This window comes from Protopterus annectens, chromosome 12.part0 (genome assembly GCF_019279795.1).
Source record: "Protopterus annectens isolate FY-2018-M chromosome 12.part0, PAN1.0, whole genome shotgun sequence".
NCBI classification, from domain to species: Eukaryota; Metazoa; Chordata; order Ceratodontiformes; family Protopteridae; genus Protopterus; species Protopterus annectens.
The window spans coordinates 293,880,715-293,907,876 of NC_056746.1; the positions used below are offsets into that span (position 1 = coordinate 293,880,715).

General features: G+C 39.4%; 1 protein-coding gene across 1 annotated transcript in view; it reads left to right on the forward strand.

Annotated features, from left to right (window-relative positions):
* Window positions 1-27,162, forward strand: part of SMURF1 (SMAD specific E3 ubiquitin protein ligase 1) — a 2,072,011-nt gene that overhangs the window by 1,458,581 nt on the left and 586,268 nt on the right. Inside the window, exon 10 of the mRNA XM_044089363.1 lies at window positions 8,818-9,022. Within this exon, the coding sequence (XP_043945298.1) occupies window positions 8,818-9,022 (205 nt within the window). The remainder of the gene's footprint in view (window positions 1-8,817; window positions 9,023-27,162) is intronic.

Genomic DNA, 27,162 nt, shown 5'->3' on the forward strand with positions numbered 1-27,162 from the left:
CAATCGTGGATCTCAGCCTACTAAACAAATTCATCAAACCTCAAAAATTCCAGATGATCGCTGTGCAGTCCATTCTCCCCTTTCTGGGGAAGGATAACTGGATGTGCTCTATAGACCTCCAGGACGCGTATTACCACATAAAGACAGAGAAACACTCCTGGAGATTTCTTCGTTTCCGGCTGGGAGCCAGTCACTGCCAGCTCAGGGTACTGCCCTTTGGTCTCTTGACAGCTCCCAGAGTGTTTACCAAATGTATGGCAGTTGTAGTAGCTCATCTCCGACTACAAGGATTCCAGGTGTTTCCATTTTTGGATGATCGGCTCCTCACCGCCACGACCAGGAATCTTCTCCTTCTCAATCTCTCTTGCACTCAAGGCCTTGCTCTTAGTCTGGGTATCACGATCAATTTGGGAAAGTCAGACATGTCTCCAGTGAGAACACTGGAATTCATTGGAGCGATCTTCGACACAATGTCCTACCAAGCTTCCCTTCCTCCTCACAGGCTTTCAAAAATAAGAAATAAGAATCAAGTTCTTCCACAGACCTTTGTACCAGCATGCCTAGTACTACAACTATTAGGCTGTATGGCGGCAACCATTACCTTAGTGCCCCTGGAGAGATTGCGCATGAGACTACTACAGAGGCTCCTCTCATCACAATAGTCACTCTTAACCAACCCACTCGACCACATGATACGCCTTACAAGCCTCTGCAAACAAGAAATGCTATGGTGGATGAAGTCGAAAACAAATCTTTGGTGTTGTCTGTTCTGTCTTCCCCAGCCCAACGCCACATTGAGCACGGATGCTTCCCTGTTGGGGGGGGGGGGTATTTCCAGGGAGGGACAGTCCAAAGCACTTGGTCCCCCATAGAGGCCAATTTGCACATAAATGTCCCGGAATTGAGGGCAGTTTTCTTAGCATTACAGGTGTTCCACCCATTCCTTCCTTCTGGGGCTATTACAGTACAGTCAGACAACATGTCTGTTGTCTGGTACATCAACAAACAAGGAGGAACCAGATCTTACCCCCTGTGTCCGGGAAGCCATGAGAATATGGCACTGGGTGATGGCTTCCAATCACTTTCATAGCAACGCACATTCCTGGGAGCTCCAATCTTATTGCAGACAATCTGAGCAAGAACATTTTGATGCCTCACGAGTGGTCCCTCGATCCAATAATAGCGGCTCAAATCTTCCACCGCTGGGGCAAGCCTTGCTGCAGCCTGTTTGCTTCACCCCTAAACAACAAATGCAGAAGCTACTTTGCCATGATCGCCCTCAGGGGGAGTCACCGAGGGATGCTGTAATGCACAATTGGCCCCCAGGTGTACTGTACCCCTTTCCCCCATTTCTCCTCATCTCAAAATTTCTACAGAAAGCTCAAAGGTTGAGAAGCAAAGTGATCCTCATTGCCACTTATTGGCCCCGTCAAGTCTGGTTCCCATTCCTTTGGCCTCACCTGATTCACAGCCCGTGGATCCTGGATCAATGTCAAGCACTGCTGTCTCATCCTCAAGGACTGATGCACCCCAATCTCCACAGCCTGAAGCTCACAGCTTGGTTTCTCCACTTCTGATGATTGCCAGGCTACCTGATATTTCATCCCCTGTTCACGAGATCCTTCTGGCTTTGCACAAACCATCCACCAGAAAAAAATATTTCAGTAAGTGGATTAGGTTCTCTAGATGGGCAAAAGAACAAAACATGGACCCTTTTTCTATGCCTATTCAGAAGATCCTACAATATCTCACTACCCTGTTTGGATGCAGGAGCTTCAGCATCGATGATTATCGTTCATTTAGCAGCTATTGCAAACTTTCACAATGGAATCAACAATTCATCTGTTATGTCACACTGTGTGTGCAAAACCTTCATGAAAGGAGTGTTACATATTAAACCTCCTGTCAAGCCTCCTATAGAGCCATGGGACTTGACATTGCTGCTTCAGTTGTTAACAGGTCCTCCTTTTGCGCCTTTTAACTCATGTAATATTAAATTTTTGTATTGGAAAGCTCTACTTCTAGTAGTCCTTACCTCAGTGAGAAGAGTATCCGAGTTGCAGGCCTTGAGTGTCAAGAGACCATACTTGATTTTCCACAGGGAAAGAATTTCTCTGCGTACTAACCCCTTCTTTTTACCTAAGGTCATTACTGTTTTTTCCATCAAGCAATCTGTTGACCTACCATTTTTCTTCTCCCACCATTCAAATAGAGGGGAATACCTTCTGCATACCCTCGATGTTCATAGGCAACTTTGTTTCTACTTGGAAAGAACTAAATCTTTCAGGAAAACAGATCAATTGTTTGTGGCTTTTGCAGGACCCAAAATGGGTAAGCCTGTTTCCAAAATGAACTTATCTTCATGGCTCAGAAACACCATTACTTTCATTTACCATCAGAACAAAGTGTCCTTGCCTTCCAAAATAAAGGCTCACTCTACTAGATCGATAGCTACCTCAGTGGCCTTTCATTCCAGAGCATCTATGGATGATATCTGCACAGCAGCCACTTGGGCTAGACCTCATACCTTTATCACTCATTACAAATTGGATTTGGCCTCCAGGGGAAGAGCATCTTTTGATTCTGTGGTGCCCAGGAATGTCTTTCCTTAGGGCCACCCAGGACTCAAGTAGCTGGGGACTCGGTCCTATCAGTAAGGAATGAATGAAGATTTACATCATCAGATAAAGAAGTTATGTCTTACCATAACATTCCATCTGTGTTGTAGATTTTCATTCATTCATTACTTCCCATCCTCCTTCCCCCTGCCTGGACTCCTAGTGGACTTTAGGATCTCCTTATTAGTTAGGGTATCTGCTCAGACAGAGCCTCCTGCTATCACTATTAATCCTTTTATACTATAAGGGCAGGCAAACTCTATCTGAAGAGACTGAGAGGGGCATTGTGGGTAGGACTTAGCTGAGAGTTTTTGGCTGACGCAAGCGTGGTACCGGCCTTGTCTGTTCCGAGGACAGAACCAAAGGCCTATCAGTAATGAATGAAGATCTACAACACAGATGGAATGCTATGGCAAGACATAACTTCTTTTTATTAGAACTAGACACTAATAAATAATTTTCAAAAAATTTCAGGCCTCCACTTTAATAAGAAAAAATGTAAACTTATTATTAATGACAAAGGGAAATCTCAGCTAGTTAACCAAAGCATTATTGTAGAACAAGTTAATATACTAAACTACTTAGGGGTAACCTTAAGCAAAAACTTGGAAAAAACAAGAGAAACAAATTATAAAAGCATAATATCTCGAGTAAATACATACATAAGTAGCTGGAACAATGTTTTTTTTTTCATTTGAGGACAGACTACAATTGTTAAAAATTAGTCTCATTCCAAAAATGTTATATATTCTGGCTCTAGACACCCATCCTGGGAATAATTATATTAAACTCATAAATAAAACTTTATTAAACTTCCTATGGTACTCAAACAAAAATAAGATTGCGTATATGCATCGTATTAGATTTGGGGATGGTGATGGTTTAAGATTTCCTGACTTTGAAACATATTTCAAAGCATCTTTACTTAAACGCACATTAAATTATAAAGATCTCTATGTAGCAATAATACAGAATGAAATCTCACTGCCATGTAAAATTCCTTCCAAACATCCCTGCAATAAGTTCTAGTTTCACCATAGTCACACTGTTCAATATAATGTGACAAAACCAACAAAACTAAACTGTCTAACATTATTAACTTTGGCAAAGTAATATACTCAAATGCAGTTATCAAATCCTGGTTTGACCTAATAATCCCATTTAAAATCACAAAAAAACTTCCCAGGTAAACTTTAACATCTTTAATGAATGGGAAGCTAAACATTTTATTTGTTGGAAACAATGTATTAAAGACTTGGAAACTTTACAATTTCAGCACATTATGAAAGACTACAACTTATCGCAAGATTAGTTATTACTACAAAGTTTAATTGCTTATTCTCAAGACTTGTGCAAATTATTCAGAACTCTTCATGTTTAGATCAACCTCCATTAATCAAAGTCATATCTGAAATCATATTTAATGATGAACAGTTTGACAATTTAGTATCCAAACTATACACTATTTAAGTTACAGGACCGTTTTAACAACTAAGCAGTGGAAGGCAATGACTAAAGGCCTACCTCAGTCTCTCCCAGACAGAAAAATTTAATATTCTATCTTCAGTAAAATTCACTTCTTAGGGTCAATATTGGAATGTATTTGCTTGGAAATATTTACACAGAACATTTTTAACTCCTGACAAATTGCTAAATTCAAACAATCGAATAGCATCATTTGCTGGAGATGTCTAACATCATGTAATGCAGATTGGTTCCATATTTTCTGTGATTGCTCTAAACTAGGGAATTGTAGAGTGATATTCATGATTTTCTTTCAGCTTTATTTTCAGATAACTTCACATTAACTCAGACTTAATTTTTTTTTAATGTTGATAAAACTTTTCTTTAAATAAATGAGATGCATACTTGGTATAGACAATATTAGCAGTAGCCAGGAAGTGTATTACAAGGAAATGGACCTCTACCACCTCTCTGAGTCTTGGTGAATTTCTCTTCTTACTAGAAGAAACCATAAACAAGGATGTCAGAAGTGAAGAGCTATCCAAGGAGTTTTACTAACAATCCATAGACAAAGGTTTCAAACCTAATAGAGACTTTCCAAACTGATTATTAGCCCTGTTTTAATCATTTGTTTGCTTCACTGAAAGTTAAGGGATGTGGTTAGGATAGATGTAAATGTAAGGAAAGTGGAGGGGTTGTGGGAATTGGGGGTAGGGTAGGGGAGCAAAGTGAGCCGTAGTGGAGTGGGTTGGACCCAGGTGGAATATATGTGCAAGAAAACAATCAGTAAGCTAAGTTGTTTGTAAGCATCAAATGTAGCAGGTCTTTATGTCTAACTAATTCAGATCCTATATCCCAACTCAGATATAGACCAAACTCCCTGTCGACCAAACCAATGGAACCGCTTTCTCCTGTCTACTTTCAGAGTACTGTCTAGGGAGTTTTCCTTTTGAAATCTTTCAGCTCATTACATCCTTAAAAATGTTCCTAGGCGCTCCTCTCTCTTCCCCATCACACTCCAGCATTTGCTGTATGCCTGAAGGAAACATCCTCCGAGTCCTCTGAGGACTATTTGAGGTATAAAATATCTATGCAACCATTAGACTTTGTTGCATATACAGATGTCCTCCCATTGTTCCTTTACAAATTGCACTTGCATTCACTTTTACCCATCTTTTCTAACATCCAGTGATTGATTCTTATAGTTATAATGCAAAAATTATATAATGCAAATTCAGTTATATAATTCTTATGGTTATAATGCAGTATTTATAAACTCTACTAATTGTCCTTTTTTTAGCAGCATAACTCCGCTCTAATTCCCAGACATGGCAATCACACAAATCTTACATATATCAACACAGCACATTGTCTCATTTTCATTGTAAATCCATCTACAGTCTTAAACAGTTTCTCTTTGTGGTATGACGAGTTGCTTACCACTGTATAGAAGTGTCTCTTCACATCAGCTTCCTAGATGAAAATCACAAAGGAGTCTAACTGGGTCTTTCTTGCAGTGCCAAAACTGAAATTATTTCCACTGATCACAAAAGCAGCAGTCACATTTAAGGAAAATGCGGTGACGAGAAGATGTGTTAACAGCATGCCTGCATATTACATAATGACTACAGAAACGTGTATAGCACCAAATACAGTAAAAAAATAATGGGACATTTTAGAAACACTCTTCAATAACTGCACCCACCCCAAGCAAAGATTTTTGCCATTGAACTAGTAGTGTGATTTTTTTTTGTATGATATGACTTTCTTTTCCCTAATTGTACATCTATTTTTATTCTTATGTTGGATTTTGTGTGGTATACTATGTTTTCACTGAGTCCAGGTCATGCCCAAAAGGATCAACTAACCATCTCACCTGCCTTGTGAACACACAGTAAATAAGTAAACAAAGAAAAATGCAATATTATTCATTGTGTTTTTCTTCAATTGTAATTTGATTTCTTTAAACTGAATATTCTTTTTCTCAATTTCTTTAAATATGTAGGTCCTGTCACTACATTGATTTTACATGTATACACTGCTGTCTTTCAGTCAGTTAGTTTTAAGTAACATTTCATGCCGTTCAATGACTACTTAATACACAAACATTGCAAATGCCACAGAACAGACATTCAAAGTGCTTTTTATTGCTTCTGCTTTTTAGAATGGCCAAACTGCATTTTTTTGTGAAGCCTGAATTGTACTACTTTGACTCATCTCCCTTCACACCTAATTTCCCTAGCTGTCAAAGTGCTAAGGGTAATTTGAGCTCTTACCTGCTGTGATTGACAGTTCACAGCAGGGGACTTGACTCATGTACTGTTTTCTTGTTGTAGCCTTTACTTTCTGTATGGGTAGGAGAAGGTCCAGGGAGCTGTGACATCACAGCATGGTGGGTTTTTAGGGCAGTCATGGCAATGTCAGTTTGGGGAGGCAACTGGCCAGATAACTACCTGTATTCAGTGGCCTTGATGACATCAATGAATTGGAGACTGCAGCTAGAGCGGGATAAAAGTTTTTTGAAAGTGGAGCCACCACAGTATAGTAAGGTACTATTCTAGTGAGCAGAAACAGTAAATTTAAATTATTTTAAATGCTGTTTTGTTTATTCATGGCAGGTGCAATAAATAGGGAGAAAAATGACAGAGAAGTTGAGCATTTAATAATAGAATCCTGTTGTTGCCCTTTAAAGCCAGAAGTTAATATCCAGTACAAAGTACAGATAGTAACATATGGAAGAGATCAAAGTTTATTGATCCTATTGAAAGAAAACAAATAATTAATTGTAAATGTGTGAATGTATTTAATACTTTATTGTCTGTAATATTTGTCTTTTACACCAATGGAAAACACTTTCATTATTTCGATTTTTTTCTGACCACTGTCTCTACTAACGAAGCCACTACATAACTGCTTTGGTATAAAATATAAAGCACAAGTATGCATGTCTTTCATGAAAACTTTCATAGCAGCAGTTGCTGCTAGAAAACTGCACAAGTTCACAATAGCCTATGCAAACATGTACCAGCTTATACTGGCACGCAGTTCATTCACAGTGATAGTTTAGAGAGAGAAAAGAAATGGCAGTTTTAAGCCAAAGACAAATATTGGCATACTCCACTTCATCAATGTATGCAACCCAGATCCATCTATTTTGAAGATACCATATATGACAAGTGCAAATAAGTTTGCTGCTACCCATGTCTTACCTAAAAGTCCCCATCCATAATATGTAAATTTACAGCCCGAGAGACATCTGTATTGCACTTGAGGCTCCCACAGAAGATCTGTATGACTTAATGTAGTAGGTGAGACTGTGTAGAAGGTTTAAACCTTTGTGGAATAAATGTAGAGAAAAAAGTAAAAACTGAAACACGACCAGTGGCTGTTTTTTCTATATATTTAGGGAAGAAATGGTGAGATGGTAAAGAATCTAATGGGATAGAAAATGTTAAAATTGTTTCTAATAATTTGCTTCTATTTGCTCCAGTAGTTGAAGGATCAAGAAATAATTGGTGTAAACAAGCAAGCATGTGGGTTAGTGTGCTTCTGTGTGTAAATGCCTTGGAGAAGGGAGACTAATAAGAAGCAGCAATGCGTGATGTAATAGCACTGATTTTAAAGTGTTATGTCATGGTTTAGTGACTTACCTTCTACATCAGCGTATGTGATGTACAAAGTATTATCTGCATTTCCATTACATCACCGAATAATTTCATGCTTAAAAAAAAAAAAAAAATCATAAAATTTGTTTTTCCCACACTGATGACACTGAGGTTTGTTGATTTTTTTACATCAACTGAAAGGGAAAAGTAAAAGGCATTTGTAAACTTTAATGGACGCAAGTTGCACATGTGCAGGGAGGCATCCATTAAAGTCTTTGGACAGCCACCTTACATGATGATATGCAGGGAAAACTAAATGTATTTGGTCCATGGTTTTATTAAAACATTCATGAAACTTTTTATTAAAAAAAAAATGTCCCAAATAAATACGGATACACTTCTGAAAATAATATATCATGGCATTTAACTCTCCACATCCCACAATGTATTACTAAATTGTGACAAAACACTTAAAGAAGCTTGGGGTAACAGTGTGATATTTGGTAATTTTTTAACGAGAGATGTTGAATTGCTGACTTATGACACCATTTGAAATGTACTTATTTTCCTGAAATAAGTATATTTTACTGTGTTTGTTAATCATCAAGGAGATATATATATATATATATATATATATAGAGAGAGAGAGAGAGAGTATGATCACTAAGCCATCAGCATGTGCTGTGTTTTTGGAGGAACGGGTCTTTTAATCAAGGCAGACTTGTTGAAACACAATTTCAGTTACATTGTCTGTGTTAAAAAGCAGTATGATCCTGGAAGATGTTTAAGTAAGGGGGATGAAGCCGTGCTCATGATAGTCCAGGGAGGCATAGCCCCTCCTTTACAAAACCTTGATGAAACGGCATTTTGATTCATGATAATGGGCTACATTTGGATTATGGAGGGGAAATGACAGGAAAAAATACAAAGCAACAAAGCTGCGCAAGCGAGGAAAGCCCATAGGTTAAATTCTGACCATCTGCTTTTTTGTCATTTGTCTTCTATTACAGCAAATGTCATACAACAGTTGTACTTTACCTTTAGGCTGTCAGTCTTTGCTTCAGAAACCAAATTCTGATGCCTGTAAAACAAGTGCTAAGTAAGTTAATTGTCCTTAAAATATCTTACAGCAGCCAGCAGACTCAGTTAAAGGAATCAAGCCAGTCTTTGTCAGTGCAGAATGGATGTGTGTTGGAGGAAGAAGGAAATTTGCCTGCAGAAAGATGTGAAAGAGATCTGGTGCAGAAAATGAAGGTGTTGAGGCATGAATTGTCATTACAGCAACCACAAGCTGGACACTGCCGCATTGAGGTGTCTAGGGAAGAAATCTTTGAGGTAAGAGTTATAAATTAATTTTCCTCCTATGTAGGGTACTGCTGCTGTAATGGATTTCTATTGCATTGAGATGTCTCAAATGTGTATTGAAGGGTCTCTTGCCACCACCACAACCTCTCTTTTTTTTTTTTTTTTTTTTTTTTTTTTGTGCTCATCCATCATTATAATTTTGCTGCTTATAGTCTTGGGATCTTTATTTTTTTCTTCCACTTCATATCAGTTGAATCTTGTATCAAAGGAAACTTATAAAGGCAGACGGCATGATGTTTTTATCAGATAAAGATTGAGTGGCAACCCTCTTCACTTTCCACTGCTTCATGGTTAATGGAGGCCATAATAATTTTTGCATCATTAAACTGCTCCAGGAAATAAGGCTAAATTTCCTGGTGGATATTTTCATTGACCATGAACCAGGTTAATTTCTAAATTTGATTGTCTGGAGCTAATATTACCCGTCTTGTGTTTGGATGGCATGATGAGTGCTGCTGCACTCGGGAGGCATTTTCCTTTTGATGTTCTGTATCTGTTGGTGCTGTAGATGTAAATGGTTCCCATGGCAATTGTCAGGGAGAGTATAGTTTTTTTTTTTTTTTTTTTTTTTTAAATAATCACACTTCCATATATCAATATAATTTCCTAACTATTAAACTTCATACAGTAATATATTCATTTTTAAATCAATACATAACAAACTTACGTGTTTATTTTAGTTTTTTTTTCTATTATGTTGGGCAAGTTGGCTATTCACTAACTTGTAACTCAACAGGTTGTGGTAGAAGTGGAAAATTATTTTATTTTCATAAATGTTCCACTTTATGCTTTCCATACAGTGCTATCATAAGTCTTGTTCCCCCATTTAATTTTAATTGCCACTTTACTTCACGTTTATCTAGATTGTCATATGTAATAAAGCCCCTCGGGTCATTTTTAACTTGCTCCAAGACCATAAATTCAGAAGTATGAGATGGAAAGTCATGAGGATATCTAAATAAAACATTTGTATTTTTACATTTTTTAACATCTAACAAATGTTCATAAATCCTTTCCCTAAATTTCAAGAGGTTTTCCCCACATAAAATAAGTGGCAGGCCAAGATAGACCACTTGTTTTGAAATATATGCATAATGGCCATTAATTCTGTATGCTATGCCACCTATAGAAACGTTCTGTAACTTTAATATATGAGCACTGAGAACAATGACCACATTTTGACATACCCATATTTTTAACTGGGACTGAGTCAGATTCTGTACAAAAGTTGTTTGAATGTAATATCTTTTTTAGAAACAATGTATGTTTGTTTTTTTTAACCAGCTTTGCTTAACATAGAGTTATCAGTTGAAAAAAATAGTGCGTTTTTCTTTAAACAGTCAAAAATAGCCTGGCTGCCTAAAGAAAAGGTAGTTAACAGTTTGTCACTCAGAATATTTGATTCACTATCAACTTCCCTAAAGTTGTGTGCATGTATAATGTTATCAAACACTTAACCTTGTTACGTAAGGGTAAATACATCCCATGATTTCTCTTATAAAACACCTCTTATTTAATTTCTGATACAAATGCAATAGGATAGTCTCTTTTATAAAACATCATTACTGGTTTATCACATTCCTTGATAAAAATGTCATGATCAGAAGTCATTCTGGCTAACCTTACTTGTTGGCCCTTCACAACTGCCTTTATCTGATGGTTTAGGGTGCCAACTATGATGGTGAAAGAAGGTGTTAGAAAACGTAGGTTTCCTAAAAATGTTTTATGTAAAACACTGTTTGCTATAATCCTTGGACAGTTCGTCTTTGACACTATCTTCTCTCTAATATAAGTATGTGAAATTTTTAAAAATTCCCGTCTGTTAATGTAAGATAAAAGTCTTTCTAAATTCTGTGTGGTGACCTTCCATAGAATACAGATATCTAAAAATAATGTATAAAACACCCAGGAGTTTTACAAGTCACTATAAAAAATATATGTCTTCTCCCAGTGTGCCATAACCACATTTGCAAAGCTAGGGGAACAGGCAGCACCCATAGCCACACCTGTTGCTTGTCTAAAATACTGACCTTCAAAAAAGATAAACTTATTTTTTAGAACTGTCTCCATTAGACAAGTGACTGTATTGACTTTCCCAGCAGATAATTCTGTATAATACAGAAATTCTTCAAACCATACTAACTCTTCTGACAAGGGATAACCGAATAGAGATTTTTAACATCAGTGGTCACAAACACTGTTTCTTCACTATAGTCCAACTCATTGATTTTAGTAAAAAAATGCCAAGAATCTCTACATATCTGAGGAATATGCTTAACCAAATCCTTTAAAATACGATCCAAACATTTTGCAATAAAATAAGTTTTTGACCTAGTTGCATCAGGTGGATCTTCTAAACGCTTATGGAGCTTAGGTATGCTGAACATTCCTGCAATTACTGTTTTTTTGTTTAACATAGTCGTATTCACTCAACCTGCATCAACATTGTCATGCAGGGTCCGAATGGAGAGACGAAAAGTCAGCAAATAAAGGAGAGTAGTTGTGCTGAAATTGAATTCATCTTCAGGTCTTGGTGAGCACCTTCATGAGGTGGACCATGTTTTCACAAAATCTCACCAAGGCGACACTGATATGTAGATTGTATTTATGTAGCATATATCCTGGACAGAAGTAAGTCAAAAACTAAAAAACATAGTGGGGTGCACAAGACTCAGGATAAAAAAATGCCCAATGCTGGTAGACAAACTGGTGTCAGGACTGGAAAAGATGACAATGTAGAATCTTCAAAATACGGAAACATTACTACAATGGGGCCAGGCCAAGTCCAGGGGGAGGATGCCCCCCCCTATTGTAGAAGGAAGTGGCAGTCCACAAAAATCACAAAAACTGATAGGCCAAAAGAAGAGCCGTAAAGATGATAAAGTGGACTACTGAGGATAAGAAAGAAATTATGTATTGTTACTATCATGCAAAAAGCCCAGAATTGCCAGACACAAGATATGCAAAACGATTAAGAGAGAAATTGGAGGAAAGAAAGACTTCCACAAGAAAAACTGTCAGAAGCTTCAAATGAAAATTTGTGTTCATTAATACAACAGGTTTCTGAAAAACAGTATATAGATCAAGAAACCTTGATCTGTTTGGAAAACGAAGCATCTGAGGAAGTACAAAAATATAACAAAACCAAGATACATTTGAAAAGTATAAAAAAGAAATATGGACATGGGAAAGAAAGAGAGATTTGATATGGTGCAACATTTATGCAAAGGAGAAAGCCAGGTTAATCATTGTAAAGAAGGCAGACTGAAAGATATTTGAAGAGAAATACAGGCAAAGGGATCTGGATATGGAAAATTTCACAATAAAAAGAAATATCACAAAGATGAAACATAGAAAAGAAGATTAGTAAAGTAGAATTAAAAAAAAATAGAAGTTGAAGTTGTGGAGTGCCTGCAAAGTGAAGGATTTGGTGTAAGAAGGTCTAACACAGGTTACATCACAGCAGGAAGGAGTGAGACCCCAAAGTAGAGAGAAACAGATCAGGAAACATCTGAAGAAGAAATATGGACATGGGAAAGAAAGACATTTAATATGGTGTGATATTTATGCAAAGGAGAAAGCAAAACTAACCAATACAAAAAGAGCAGCACCAAAGATATTTGAGGAGAAGCAGGCAAAGGAATCCAGACATGGAAAACTTTACAATACAAAAAATAAGAAGACAGAGGAAAAGGAGATTAGTAATGGAGAAGTTAAAGAAATAGAAACTGAGGTTATGGAGTACCTGCAAAGTCAATGTTTTAATGTAGAAAATCTAATTCAGAAAGTACCACAGCAAGATAGAGTAATGGATATCCAAATTAAGGGGAAACCAATGGAACAGAAAGCAATTGGTCAGGTGCCATATGAAGATAATTTGGAGCCTTCCACAGGAAACCAGTATAGACGTTCACTTGAAGCTAGACAGCAAGGGAAGGAACAGGAAACCGTGGAAACTCTGCAGTCAGTGTTGAGGAGTGATAGGCCAGTGAGTTCCCATATGATAGAGCAACAGATGGCACAGGATGAACTTGAAGACAATGTGCCATAAGAAGATGCTGTAGAATCTTCTATAGAATGCCTGCAGGAAGTGGAAAACAAGGGATGTACTTTGTTTGGAAGAAAATTAGCTAAGAGAAGAGATGATTGATTTAATAGACATATATATATTAAGATCAATGAAAGAAATAGACTACAGAAGATTAATAAAACCCAAAAGGTCAGAAGTTTGCTAAAACAAATGAACACAGTAATTAGGACTGTTCATTGAGATCCATGCGATATGACAGAAGTAAACAGGATATATTGCTGTGCGGCAAAATTAATAACGGATAAAGTTCTACCACAAGAACACAGGTAGTGAGGGAAAGGAAGGGGAGAAATCTAATACTATCATAGGAATATCGAGTAGAGAAAACTATAAAGCAGTTAAGATAAGAAGTGTCACTGTTAGAAGACTATAGAAGAGGGAACAGATCAACAAAGATACTAAGAAAGGTTGATGTGGTAAAAGCAATACACAGTATTAGAACAGACCAGGATATATCATGCACTATCGCAAATAAAGAAAAATTTCAGCACAGGTGGAAAAACGTAGAAGATACACAGATAAATATAAAGGAAAAGTACAAAATAAGCAATTTATCGATGACCCAAAAAAGGTTTTATAGAGAATTAGGAAATAATGTAAACGTAATTGAAAGACCACCAAAAAAAGTAATGGATTTTGGAGAAGTATCTTAAGAAGATCCTGCAGAACATAAAGATGATAAATGGATAATAGTTAGAGTAAAAGGTTTAACGGTACAGGATATCAAATAGGATGAAGTAACAGCCAGAGAGATTGAAACAACGTTAAGAAAAGCCTCTAATTGGAAAATTCCAGGCACAAATGTAGTACCTAACTTTTGGCTGAAAGTATTAACATCTTTGCACGAAGATTTAGTCATGAGTAAGAACTATTTATATGCGTACCCTAAACAGACACCAACCTGGTTAGAGAAAAAACAATGCTTCTACTTGAGTGCAACCGACAAGCTACCCTAAAAATTATAGACTAATAACTTGCCTTCCAGTGATGTATAAACTCTACATGGGAATTGATGTCGACAGAGTTTGTAGTCGTTTAGAAGAAAATGCAATTATGGCAGTAGAACAAAAAGGCAATAAAAGAAAGTCATATAGAACAAAGGATCTTTTGTTTTTAAATAGTCTTAATGGAGAACTGTAAAAAGGGGAAGAATCTAAGTATGGCATGGATTGACTACAAAAAGGCATTTGATAGTATCCCACATTCATGGATAAGAGTGCTTAAAAATGTGTAAGGTACACCCTACACTAATCAACTACATTACAGTGAGCATGAAACAGTGGGATACCACTTTGAGATTAAGCCATGATAAAGGACAAATTATTATCCAGGGTTAAAAATTCGAAGGGGGGTTATTCCAGGATTTACTCTTAGTCACCGCTACTGTTTTGCCTTGCCTTTAACCCGTTAAGCTGTCTACTTAACAGCTTAGGCCATGGCTATAATCTGGCTCCCAGAAAACAAAGTGTGAAGACTTCTCATCTTCTCTTTGTCGATGATTTAAAACTGTATAGCTCATCAGATGAGGAACTGAAAGCACAACCATACCTTTCAACCTGGAAACATCAAAAATCTGGACAAAGGCCCGTGAAAAATAGGTAGAAATCTGTATGCTGATTAACAAAATTTGCATACATAATTGTGTAGCCCCGCCCACTCCAATGGAATTGTGAGATACCACCTTTTAAATGCAAACTTAAGAACAGACAACCAAAATATGATCAGTTACTATATGTATAGAAGCATAGAGCTTGATCAACAGCACAAATCATCTATCTCAATATCAATATGAACACAGACTTCAAAAAATATCAATCCACAAAGGACTGAAAAATAAAACAATTGTTTTTGTAGGGGGGTAAAACCCCTTGCACCCCCACACCCTCTGCTAATTATATTCAAACTCTGAGATGCACTGACTTCCTTAATGAGGAAAAACATTCCTCAATGAAACTATATACATAAAACCCATATGCACACTCATCTAAGTAAATCCTATGAACTTTACGGAAAGTAATCAATCTCTTTATTACTCCCTTCCTTGCTCTCTTTCTTCAAGAGTTCACAGAGTCATTGCTGAAAAAAGTCCTTGGACCAGCCCACCCATTTAAGAAACACAAATAAGTGCCAAAGGTGCACATTTTATTTTGTAGGTGGGTTTTAGTAATCACATTAGTTCAATTCCCATGTTCTGGCATTAAAACCTATTTAAAGAAATAAATTTCACAGGCAAGAATACAGCTGCCTTCAGCATGACACAGTTTGGGCAAATTCTACAGGCTGCATTTAGATTTGCTGTCTAGACAGACCAAATAACATGTACTTTAAAAATATGAGCACCACAACATTATATTTCTTAACATTCTAGCATTTTCAGCATTATTGTTATTACAGTATGCCCAGCTCCTTTTCATCTTCCAAACTATTCTTTCTGTAGGACAGATATTACAAGCCTCTCAGATATTTCACTGTAACTTTTGAAAGGGAATTAGCAGACCTCTTCACCTTAGCTGGCACTATACTTGAAAGACAGGGCTCATGAATTGAACAAAATCCCTCAATAATTAGGTGATGGGAAAATCTTTAGAGAGCAAGCACTTATTTTGGATTTCATGTAACCTTTCAGATTTCTGTTCTACCGCAGTTGCCACCATTACTGATTTGTATGTTTCATGGCAAACAAAAAAAAAGGCAACCTTACATTTAAAACCCATTTTGTAGAGCCCTGTAACACAGTTGGTAGCTAAATGAATGAGGCAACTCTTCAGCTAGTCCAGTGTCAAATCACACACACACACACACACACACACACACACACACACACACACACACACACACCTTATTAAGCAACATCTCTTTACCCAATTGTTAACATCAAGCGGCAGAAGACAGGGCTCTTTAATTAGACACTGTCACCAGCCTACTGGACCATTTGTGTCTGGCCTCTTATTCTGCAATTTCAGTGCAATACTGTTACATGAATGGGGGAAGGAAGACTTTTTCCGAAGGGCTCCTGACAAGCCTGACTACAGAAGATGCAGATGTGCCACTGAGAGCTCTCCAGAAAGAGATCTAAAAGGCTATTAATGTCTTGTCCCTATCGTGATCTAGTTCTTCCATGCCCAACACACTGCAGTAGCTCGATTCACAACCGTGGACAGGTACTTCAATTCACTGAGCATGCTCAGTTTTACTTGCTGCTTTCAGACGCCAGATCTGCAATCCTAAGTTATTACTGCATGAGGACAGAAAAGAAGAAACCTTGTTAACTACTGATCTGTACTCTTCAACTGTACGTAACTCTTAATCCACTCCAAAAATGATCATTTGCCCAATCCACAAAACTTTGTTGTGTTCCACTGCTGTTTAAATGCAGAAACTGAATAAAAAAAACATAATTTTTCACAAAGACTTAACTGAAAATTAGCATAGTTGTCACATTTATTCTTCGATTTTCTTATAGTAAGTGTATTACTCCAAATGAGATAAATGGACTTTGCACACAGTTAATACAACAATGGTTGTCAGTTGATTCATTAGAGCGACAGATAACTACGTCGCACAAGTCAACAGCGGTTGTTAGTTGATTCATTTAGAATGGCAGATAACTATGGTGCAGCACAACAAACCTTTTGCACACAGTTTCTACAGATAAATAGCACACAACAACAAAACAGTCCAGACTCCAGAGACTTACTAGTGTAATACATAGTTAAACAGTTATGTGCCCGTAATACATAACAGCAGTTTTCTTACCTGGAGCTGGAGACTGGGACATGTGGGCAGAGCAGACTCTGCAAAATTCAAATTATGCTGCCCGCCGGCACCTTAGCTGTTATATTTCTTAGCTGTTTTATTTCCTATTTCCCTCCGAGAGTCTGAGTTCCACAGGCAGAAGTTGATGTCATCACGCATGCCCCTGTAGGCTGGTGTGGTGAGATCACCCCAAAATTTAAAGTTGTACTACCAAAAAAAAAGAGAGATACCGGGAAATTCAGAAATTAAGGGACCACTCGGGAATTCATGGCACCCCAATATTTTGCCCTGAAAACTGGTAAATACCAAGGAATTTCGTATGGTTGAGAGGTATGAGCACAACTGCAAGTTGTCAAAACTTTTTCAGATGATATAAGAATGTCAGTTGGTCTTGATTGTGCAAAAGCAACCTTTAAAGCAGGAAAACTACAACACCAGGAAAACATTGGTTTGGGACAAGAAGAACTTGGGCAAGGAGGAGTATGTAAATATTTGGGAATTGATGAAGGATCAACAATGAAACATGAACACATGTGAATAAAACTTAGTAAGGAATACTTCAGAAGACTTAAATTAATCCTGAAAACAACACTGACATCTAGGAACAAAATCCAAGCTATAAACCAATGTGCTCTTCCTGTCCTAACTTTCAGTTTTGGAGTGATTGACTGGCCCCAAAACTTGTTAGATAGATTGGACAGGAAAACAAGAAGGATGCTTCATGCTCACCAAATGATGTATAAAAATCAGTGCTTACCAAGATTATATATTCCCAGTTCCGAAGGAGGGATGGGCCTCCTTGAAATTGATTATAGGCATAGATCTGCAGTCGTGGGACTGCATGCATATCTGCTGGCCTCACAAGACCCAAATGTAGTGAAAGTTTTGAAACAAGAGGAGAATAAATCTAAGATGACTTCTCTGCTTAATTTAGCAGGTGCATATCAGCGTCAAGCAGGAATGGAAATCAAACCTCAAATAGATAAAAGTCAGACAGCAACTGAATGTGCCAAAAAACAAAAGAAAGAATATAAAGTGAAGGACCAGATGAGAAGGCAGGAAATGTGGAAAATGAATAAATATAGTTGCAAGTATAGAAAACTTCTGGAGGAACCTCATGTTGATCAGGAATGGTTAAGGAGAGGCAAATTCAAACCAAGAGATCAAAGATTAATATTGGTGGCACAAGATAGTGGGCTGTGCACACATTGGTTTACTTGGTTTACAAAGTCTGTTGAATATGTGTGAGAGAAAGTCAAATGTAGGTTTTGTAAAACAGAATTGGAAACAGTCGTACACCTCATTGCCGGTCGTGACATACTAATGGCAGGACTGTGTACTGAAAGACATAATAATGTGGCAATACTGTTGCACTGGGGACTGTGCAAATGTTATGGTACTGAAGTGGCTGACAAACACTGGAAACATGAGCCACAAAGCATCATAGAAAATGATGGTCTACATCACACAGGATCATCCATTGCCAACAGTTCAAAAGATAGATGCTAGAAAACTAGATATAGTGGTCCATGAAAAGAAGACAAAAGTAGCATTGATCATTGAAATCGCCACACCCAGTGACTACAGTGTCTTGCGTGTAGATAGGCACAAAGTCATAAAATATCAGGATTTGCAGGCAGAAACGAGAGCAACGTGGGAAAAAGATACCCAAGACAGTTCCAGTAGTAGTAGGAGCAATGGGTCTTATAAAAATAATCTACAATCACATTTAGATATGTTACCATTACATGCAACTCCGTATGAATTGCCGAAGGAGTCATTACTGGGCGCATTGTGGGTGCTGCAAAGAGCACTTTTGGCTGACATCAAAGATTGAAACAATACTAATTTCATGAACTTAAATTGTACTTTTCCCATCATGGTATTAGAAACTCAAAAGATGTGGAGAAATTAAAAAAGGCATGAGCCCATCAGTATTAGTGTAAGCAAGAAAAACTTAATTGTATGAAACTTCTAAATACATATCATCCATTAATAAACTATTCATGCGATTGCTGTATTTGTAACTTTCAGTTATAACAAACCCTTCCCCGTTGTCCAGCTTCATAACCCAGATATCCTTATCTTCACATATTTCACTTAACATCTTTTTTTTTTTTGACAAATTAAAGTATTTGCATACCAGAGGCTTAGAAAGGATGCTCCTGATGTCTATCTCACACATTCTTTCAAAAAGCAGGACATTGTTATTAAGGGGGGGGGGGGTTGAAACAACTAGACCTATAAAATACATTCCTCTCATGAGAACAGGTGCCATTGGGAAACCAAAGTGCTAAATTCAGTTTGCTAGCATATAGTTTAAAATCCATTAATACATCAGTCACTTTAGCCCTACTAGAAGAAAAGTCAAACCTTTGGATAATACATTGGCATGATTAATATTGAATTCCTTACTAGAAGAGTTGTATAAGGCAAAGTCATTAAAGTAATTGTTTACCACTTTAACAGCTGGTATATCAATTTCTCTATATTCTGGCATCACTGTTGATATTTCTTGTTTTTCTTCCCTTGTTTCTTTTTGGGCTTGACTCCTTGTCGTATGTTTTGTGATTTAATTGTTTGCAGGTGACCGTCCAAAAAGCCTTGTTTTGTAACCTCTCGATCTCCTCACTTCTCTGTAGTCTAAAGAGAGTGGTCCATTTGGGGATCCATTTATAATATCCACTGACATCTGTTCTCTTCATTCCTCCACTGGTGGAGTAGGCTCGTCACTCTGTCATCATGGTAACCAGGGGGTTTTGGATATGCTAAATATTTCCACAATGAACCAAGTCTCTGTGAAATTTGTTCATTTTCTGTTTGAGAATGTCACAAATGTTATCAACTTTCTTGAAAATATTATAATTGGTCTTATAATGGTCAAACAGCCCGTTTATTTTAATATAACCAAATCTTTTGATAGTTGTTCAATAAGGACATTATTATTTTTGACAATGAGTTTCATCATTTCACACCTAACTTTGTCAAAAAATTTTAATAGCTTGAAATAAAATTCTGAACATTTATGAATTTTATTTTGAAATTTCCAAAACTGGAGTCCCTTAAGGACTTGACTGTGTGAAATATTTTACAAATAAGATTAACAAAATTAAAAAAAAAAGTTATACTTAAAAATCATTCACCAAATCATTTGTCTTATTTGTAATGAAGAATCATAATATATTATTGGTGTGATGACATCATATGGATGTCCTTCAAGGATGCATCTGCAGTCCTAACAAATGGGTTGTCCTGTCGTCAGGCAGCCCTTCGGTCGGCCGGATTCCAAAGTCTGGGTCTGGCCTCGGCTGGTGTCGCACTTCACCCGACGTCATCTCTGCTGGTCTTCGGGTATAAAGGCATCAGCCGACGCCATTTTCCTCAGTCTTTCTTGCCGCGTGGCGCCCGAAGCAGAAGCTGTTCGCAAGTGCCGGTCGGTCAGATCCAGAGATTACTACTACCGAATACAACTTCGAAGACTTCTAAAAGCTAAGTACCCCGTTGGGGACTCTTTCTTGCCTCAGCCGATGTCAGAAAAAGTAAATAACTGTTTAACTTGTGGGAAACAAATACCTCATAAAGATTTCCACTCTTACTGCTTACCTTGTTTAGGCCCAGACCACGACGTAGCAGCTTGTTTAGCCTGTGCTTCCTTCAACCGACGAACGCTTAGGCGTCGGTCGGAGTTTGCTGAACAGTTTTTCGGCTCAGACTTTGCGTACATTATGCCGACGGATCCTCCGACTACCCAAATGGTTAAAAAACGCAAAGAAAAGGACCGACACTCGCGGTCCGCGGTTTCGGCCGAAACCACGGTAAAGCAAACCGCGAGTGTCTCGGTTTAGTCCGAAACCGAGCAAACGGTTCAATCTACAGCCAAATTCATGACTACTACCGAGGCCCCTTCTACCCTAGCTGAATCGGCCTCTGAAATTTTGCCTACTAATGTGGTTTCTCCAGAGTTATCGGACACCATCCCTTTGGATGTCTCTACCCCAGCACGTGGTGCTGCTAGGCCTCCTGCAGCCATGTCTATAAAGGCCTTTGCCAGGGCTAAAGCAGCCAAAACTGCTAAATCAGTGCCTGTTAAGCCCCCCTCTCACAGGCCCAGCTCACAAATGCTTACTTTGGCAGAGGATCTCATCTCTTTAATAAGAGGATCCCAATCTCACCCAGACAGGGCCTCACAACCTCCAGAAAAGAGACCTAGAGTAGAGCCCCCTGAGCCAGGCTCCTCAGATGACTCTTCTGATGACTCAGACATTACAGACCATCCAGAGGCTCCTCTTTCTACTTATGAAGATTCTGATGCTGAAGAATCTATTCCTTCTGCCTCTCCACCAGAGGAATTTTCCTTTGGGGAAACCTTACATGCCATGCGAGAGCAATTCCAATGGCAGGGACAAGATTTCTCAGATTCAAGAAAAAGGCTTAGGACCTTTTTACACTTACCGCAGCATAGGCCCTTAGCTATACCTCCAGTTCTTCCTGTTGTGGATGATGCATTTAATGATGTTTGCACTGCTCCTGATACTTTACCTCCAGCCCCTGCTAAGCCCGACAGGTTCTACAGGGTACGGGACACTCATCACCACTTATACAAGGCTCCTTTTGCAGATCCGGAGACTATCTCCCAGGGGCCTAAGGCAGTAGCTTCGACCTCAGCTAAAAACCCTCTCCCTTCTGATAGGGAATCCAGGTCATTAGAGAGATGGGGTAAAAAAGTATACACCTCCGCTACTCTCTCAGCTAGAGCTTTGAACTGTCAGTTTCATATGATCCAATACCAAGAGTTTATGCTTGATCAGTTAACTAAGAAACTGTCCTCTGATGATTCCTTAGATGAGAAATATGTTCTAGAAATGGTGAATAACATTCAGCAGGTTAGTAACCATTCTTTAAAATGTGGCTATGATGCACTGGAGGCTTCATTTAGATCAGCCATGACTGGCACAGTTATAAGAAGGCATGCATGGTTGAAAGAGCAGGTCTTGCCGGATCATGTTAAAGCAAAGCTTTTAGATGCTCCTATGGACAAGGTCAGTCTATTTGGTTCTCCTGCCCAACAAGTAATGAAGAAAATGGAAGAGAAGGCAAAATCTGTACAAACAGTTAAAGATTTCTTACAGGTACAGCCCCAAGGTTCAGCAGGAACTGGCCTTCCAAAATTGGTCCTTTCCAGACTCCTGTACAATCAGAGAGGCAGGAATAGACGTTCCAGAGGCAGAAATCAATCCAGAGGAGGTGCCTACAGAGGACGCCAGTGGCAAGGCAATAACCAACGAGGCACGGATACAACCACTACCACTGCAACAGGACAATCACAGTGACTTGGTTCTAACACCGCCTACCAGGAAACAAATAGTAGCACCCTTAGGCGGAAAGTTAGCCTTATTCTCAAAAACTGGCACTATATCACAAGAGACAACTGGATTTTGCAAACTATAGACCAAGGCTACAGGTTTCATTTCCACACCTTACCAACAAAAAGAGGAATGCCAAACCTGCCACCAAATCAAAAGTCAGAAGCCCTAAAACAAATAGCTCAATTAAAAAAGATGAGAGCTGTGGAAAGGGTACCACCTACAGAACAGGGCAAGGGATTTTACTCCAGACTCTTCCTAGTACCAAGAAAAGAAAACAGTTGGAGACCTATTCTCGACTTGTCCGCTTTAAACACATTCATCATTGTTCCAAAATTCAAAATGCTGACCCTTCACCAACTTCTTCCCATGCTGGGCAAGGAGTATTGGCTGGTAACTCTAGATCTCAAGGAGGCATACCTGCACGTCCCCATACGACCAATTTGCAGAAGATACCTCAGATTTCTTGCAGGATCAGAGCATTATCAATTCTCAGCATTGCCCTTTGGCTTATCTGCTGTGCCCAGAGTGTTCACGAAATGCCCGGCATCAGTAATCGCTCATTGCAGGCTTCAGGGAATCCAAATTTATCCATACCTGGACGACTGCCTGATACAAGCGGACAACAAAAGCAAGCTGACACAAGACTTACAAAGAGTCATTTGCTTACTACAAGCCCTGGGATACATAGTCAATTTAAAAAAGTCAAAACTGATACCATCCCAGACAATAACATTCTTGGGTGCAGAATTGGACACAGTAAAACAGATGGCCTTCCTAACTGCAGAAAAACAAGAACAACTTCCTCTGTACTTCTTGACACTAGCAAAGCAGAACAAACTAACAGCAAGGAAAGTACTGCAGGCCTTGGGTTTCATGGCATCCTGCATAATCTTGGTCCCCCATGCCAGACTGCATATGAGAAAGCTACAGTGGTACCTAAAGAATTTATGGTCTCAACACAAGCACAGCTTAGAAACCGAAATACCACTAATTCCATGCCTGAAACAAGAGTTCCTATGGTGGGCTCAGACATGCCAGGCAAACCCAGGATTGTCCTTCCACAACATTCAAGCAAGCCAAACCATCACAACGGACGCCTCAGACCTCGGTTGGGGGCACACATGCTGGACAAGTGCATTCAAGGCCTATGGACTCCAGATCAGCTACACCTGCACATAAATCAAAAAGAGATGCTGGCAGTAAAACTAGCAATCCAGAATTTCAGACCATTCCTCAAAGAGGGCCAAGTGATGATAAGGACAGACAACACCACAGTCATGTGGTACATCAACAAACAGGGAGGCACTCATTCATACCCCCTATGCCGAATGACTCTGGACCTGTGGAATATGGCTCTGAGCTACAACATTCAATTGCAGGCAATATTTGTACCGGGAAAAGAAAACATCCTAGCAGACATGTTAAGCAGAACTACCTCAGATGCTCACGAAGGGATGCTACACCCGGACATCTTCAAGGCCATCACAAAGAAATGGGGAATGCCACAAATAGACCTATTTGCATCCCCACTCAACCACCAGCTCAAGAAATTCTGCACAAGGACATACCACCCTCTTGCTTGGAAGGTGGACTCTCTATCCTTCAATTGGAAAGGCCTGACAGCATATGCATTTCCACCCCTTCCTTTGATGCACAAGGTACTACTGAAAATCAAAGAGGAACGGCCAAGGATAATTCTGATAGCTCCAAATTGGCCAAGACAACATTGGTATCCATTACTGAGGAGCATGTCTCGGGGGGGAAACGTGGACTCTACCCCTGATTCCTTTGATGTTGACTCAGTGCAACTACAACATCTTGTATCCAAACCTGAAAACTCTGCAACTCACTGCCTGGAACATTACATAAGAACTTCTAACCCAGATTTATCCCAAAGGGTTAAAGACATTATCCTTGAGGCCCGCAGACCTTCTACTAGAAGGAACTATGCAGGGAAATGGAAAAGGTTTGTCATTTGGAGTATGGAAAGAGGGAAAGATGTGTCAAAGGTAGATATTGCCAACATCCTGGAATATTTGGCAGAGCTCCTACATACTGGCCTGTCCTATTCCTCCATCAAGATACATGCATCAGCTATTTCTGCAGAATACAGCCTCGATCCCCCTGTCTTCTCATCCTCTACTCAGGCAGTTCCTCAGAGGAATTAAGAATGTAAAACCTCCTAGGAAACCACCATTACCAGCATGGGACTTGAATTTTGTGCTAGAAAAATTGACACTCCCTCCATTCGAACCAGCAGCAACAGCAGATCTTCAACACCTATCCTGGAAAACTGCTTTCCTACTGGCAATTACTTCAGCAAGAAGGGTTTCGGAACTACAGGCTTTAATGGCAGTACAACCCTTCCTAATCTTCCATCAAGATAGAGTGTCCATGAGAACTAATCCTACATTTATGCCTAAGGTGGTATCCAGACTGTCTCTAAACCAGGCAATCCACCTACCTACCTACCTTCTTTCCCAATCCACAGAACAAAGGGGAAAGACTGCTGCATACCTTGGATGTACATAGACAGTTGCGCTACTACCTGGACAGAACCAAGGGCAATAGAAAAACTGACCAGCTCCTAGTAGCCTATGCAACAGGAAGGGAAGGAAAAGCAATTTCCAAACAGACAATCTCCAAGTGGATAGGAAATTGCATAAGATTCTGTTACTCCTATCATGGAAAGCAAATTCCACAGAACATAAGGCCTCATTCTACAAGGGCTACAGCCACTACCACAGCCTTCTTACGAGGAGTGGCTACCAAGGACATTATTGAGGCTGCTACTTGGACCTCCGTGCATACATTTGCCAAGCATTATAACTTACCTCTATACTCTAGATCCCGAGCAGGGTTTGCCACTGCTGTGTTGCAAGGGATCCTAAGTACACCATAATTCTTATTCCCCCTCCCCTAGTTTGGCTATGGTATTCTACCCATTTGTTAGGACTGCAGATGCATCCTTGAAGGACATAGTACAGTTTTGTACCTACCATAAATGTAGATGTCCGAACAGGATAGCATCTGCAGTCAGGATTACCCACCCTCCTTCCCCTCTGTGGTACTCCTAGGGTATTGCCCACCTAATAGCTAGCTGGGGGGGGATCTCTTATGGTGTATTTGTTTGTATATATGTACATACATGCATATTTTTTGTGTTTGCCTTCTATTTTTTGGGAAACATTGGCATTAACCCAAGAATTTAGCTATCCAAGAGGGCTACTGGCATCTGGGGCAAGAAACACTGAGGAAAATGGCGTCGGCTGATGCCTTTATACCCGAAGACCAGCAGAGATGACGTCGGGTGAAGTGCGACACCAGCCGAGGCCAGACCCAGACTTTGGAATCCGGACGACCGAAGGGCTGCCTGACGACAGGACAACCCATTTGTTAGGACTGCAGATGCTATCCTGTTCGGATATCTACATTTATGGTAGGTACAAAACTGTACTTTTTAATGATTGTATTTAAAATTTTTTCATTAATGATGAATTTTAGTTTTGGTGAAGTTCCTTTGGAATAGGAACGGAAGAGCTTGACTATTAAATTTGTTAGCTGCTGAATTGCCAAGATGTAAGCTTTAACAGTAGCTAAAAAGAAAAAATGCCGTGCCTGGAATGGTAATAAAAGATAATTTTCGCAAGACCTTCCTATACAAATTAAAACAGGAAAGGCAAAAATTATCACCTTTTTCATAGGTTCATACGTTCATAGGTCTGTACTAAGCTATTGGCCCTGTAGCCTTTACAAGCCTAGTCCATGGGATTACCCTGGCATCGTGCCACCCGACCTTAGTTCCCAGTGCCTCTGTTGAGTAGAGACATTGGAGTGGGGTGAATTTTCTATTTCCCATCCACTCATCAAGATTTCTGTTGGAGGGCCAGTGAGGTGCTCTGTTTGACATATATGGGAAGTCTATTCCATAGCATGGGCAGTCTCTAGGTTATGAACCTGTCCTTCCAGCACGTTCTGTTGATTGTGGTAATGAAGTTGATTCAAACAAATATTAAGATGTTCTTCATCTCACATTGCTGCAGTCCTTACACTTGGGTAGTCCGCTGTCCTCGGTCGGCCCGAATATCAAAGTATTAGGCTGACGTCGGTCAAGGCGCTTAAGACTGACATCAGGACGTCAGGGTACAAATGCGCATGACCGACGTCATATCCTCAGTCTTTTTTGCCGCATGGTCCGATGCAGAAGCAGCGTTGCAAGTGCCGTTCGGCGTTCTGAAATTTTTCGAATTCGGAGTTTCTGACCGAGTCAAAGTTGGCTAAGTACCCCGTTGGGGAATATTTTAGTTTTTTCTTGCCTCAGTGGTTTACCGGATGTCAGAAAAAGTGAATAACTGTATTTCTTGTGGGAAACAGATACCGCATAGAGATTATCATACTTTGTGTATTCCTTGTTTGGGGCCTGAGCACGACGTTGTTGGTTGTCGCTTTTGTGCTAGGTTCAATAAGCGCACTATTAAGCGAAGGTTAGATTGTGCCAGGTTAGTCTTTGGGAAGCGGTGCAATTATAATATGCCGTCGGATGCTCCGACGCCTGCTTCTTCGAAGAAGCGCAAAGACAAAGCAGCTAAACCCAGGCAAGAAGAGTCGTCCGTACCGGACGCCGGTTCTTTAGAGGCGCCAGTGGAACCGGTGGTTCCGCAGGAGGTTTCTCTGGAGTTCCAGGGGGAGACTTTGTTATTGCAGGATGTGGCCTCTCAGGAGGCAGGTCAGGCTGAGGGGGCTTCTCAGGTTACTGTACTCTCCTCCCTTCCTAGGGTGGTTAGGCCCTCTCCTTCTGTTTCCAAGGCTTCTCCCAGAGGCAGGCCAGGTTTAGCTTCTGTTGGTGTTACTCCTAGTTCTTCAGGATCTGTGCCCAAGAAGCACATGCTTAAAATGGC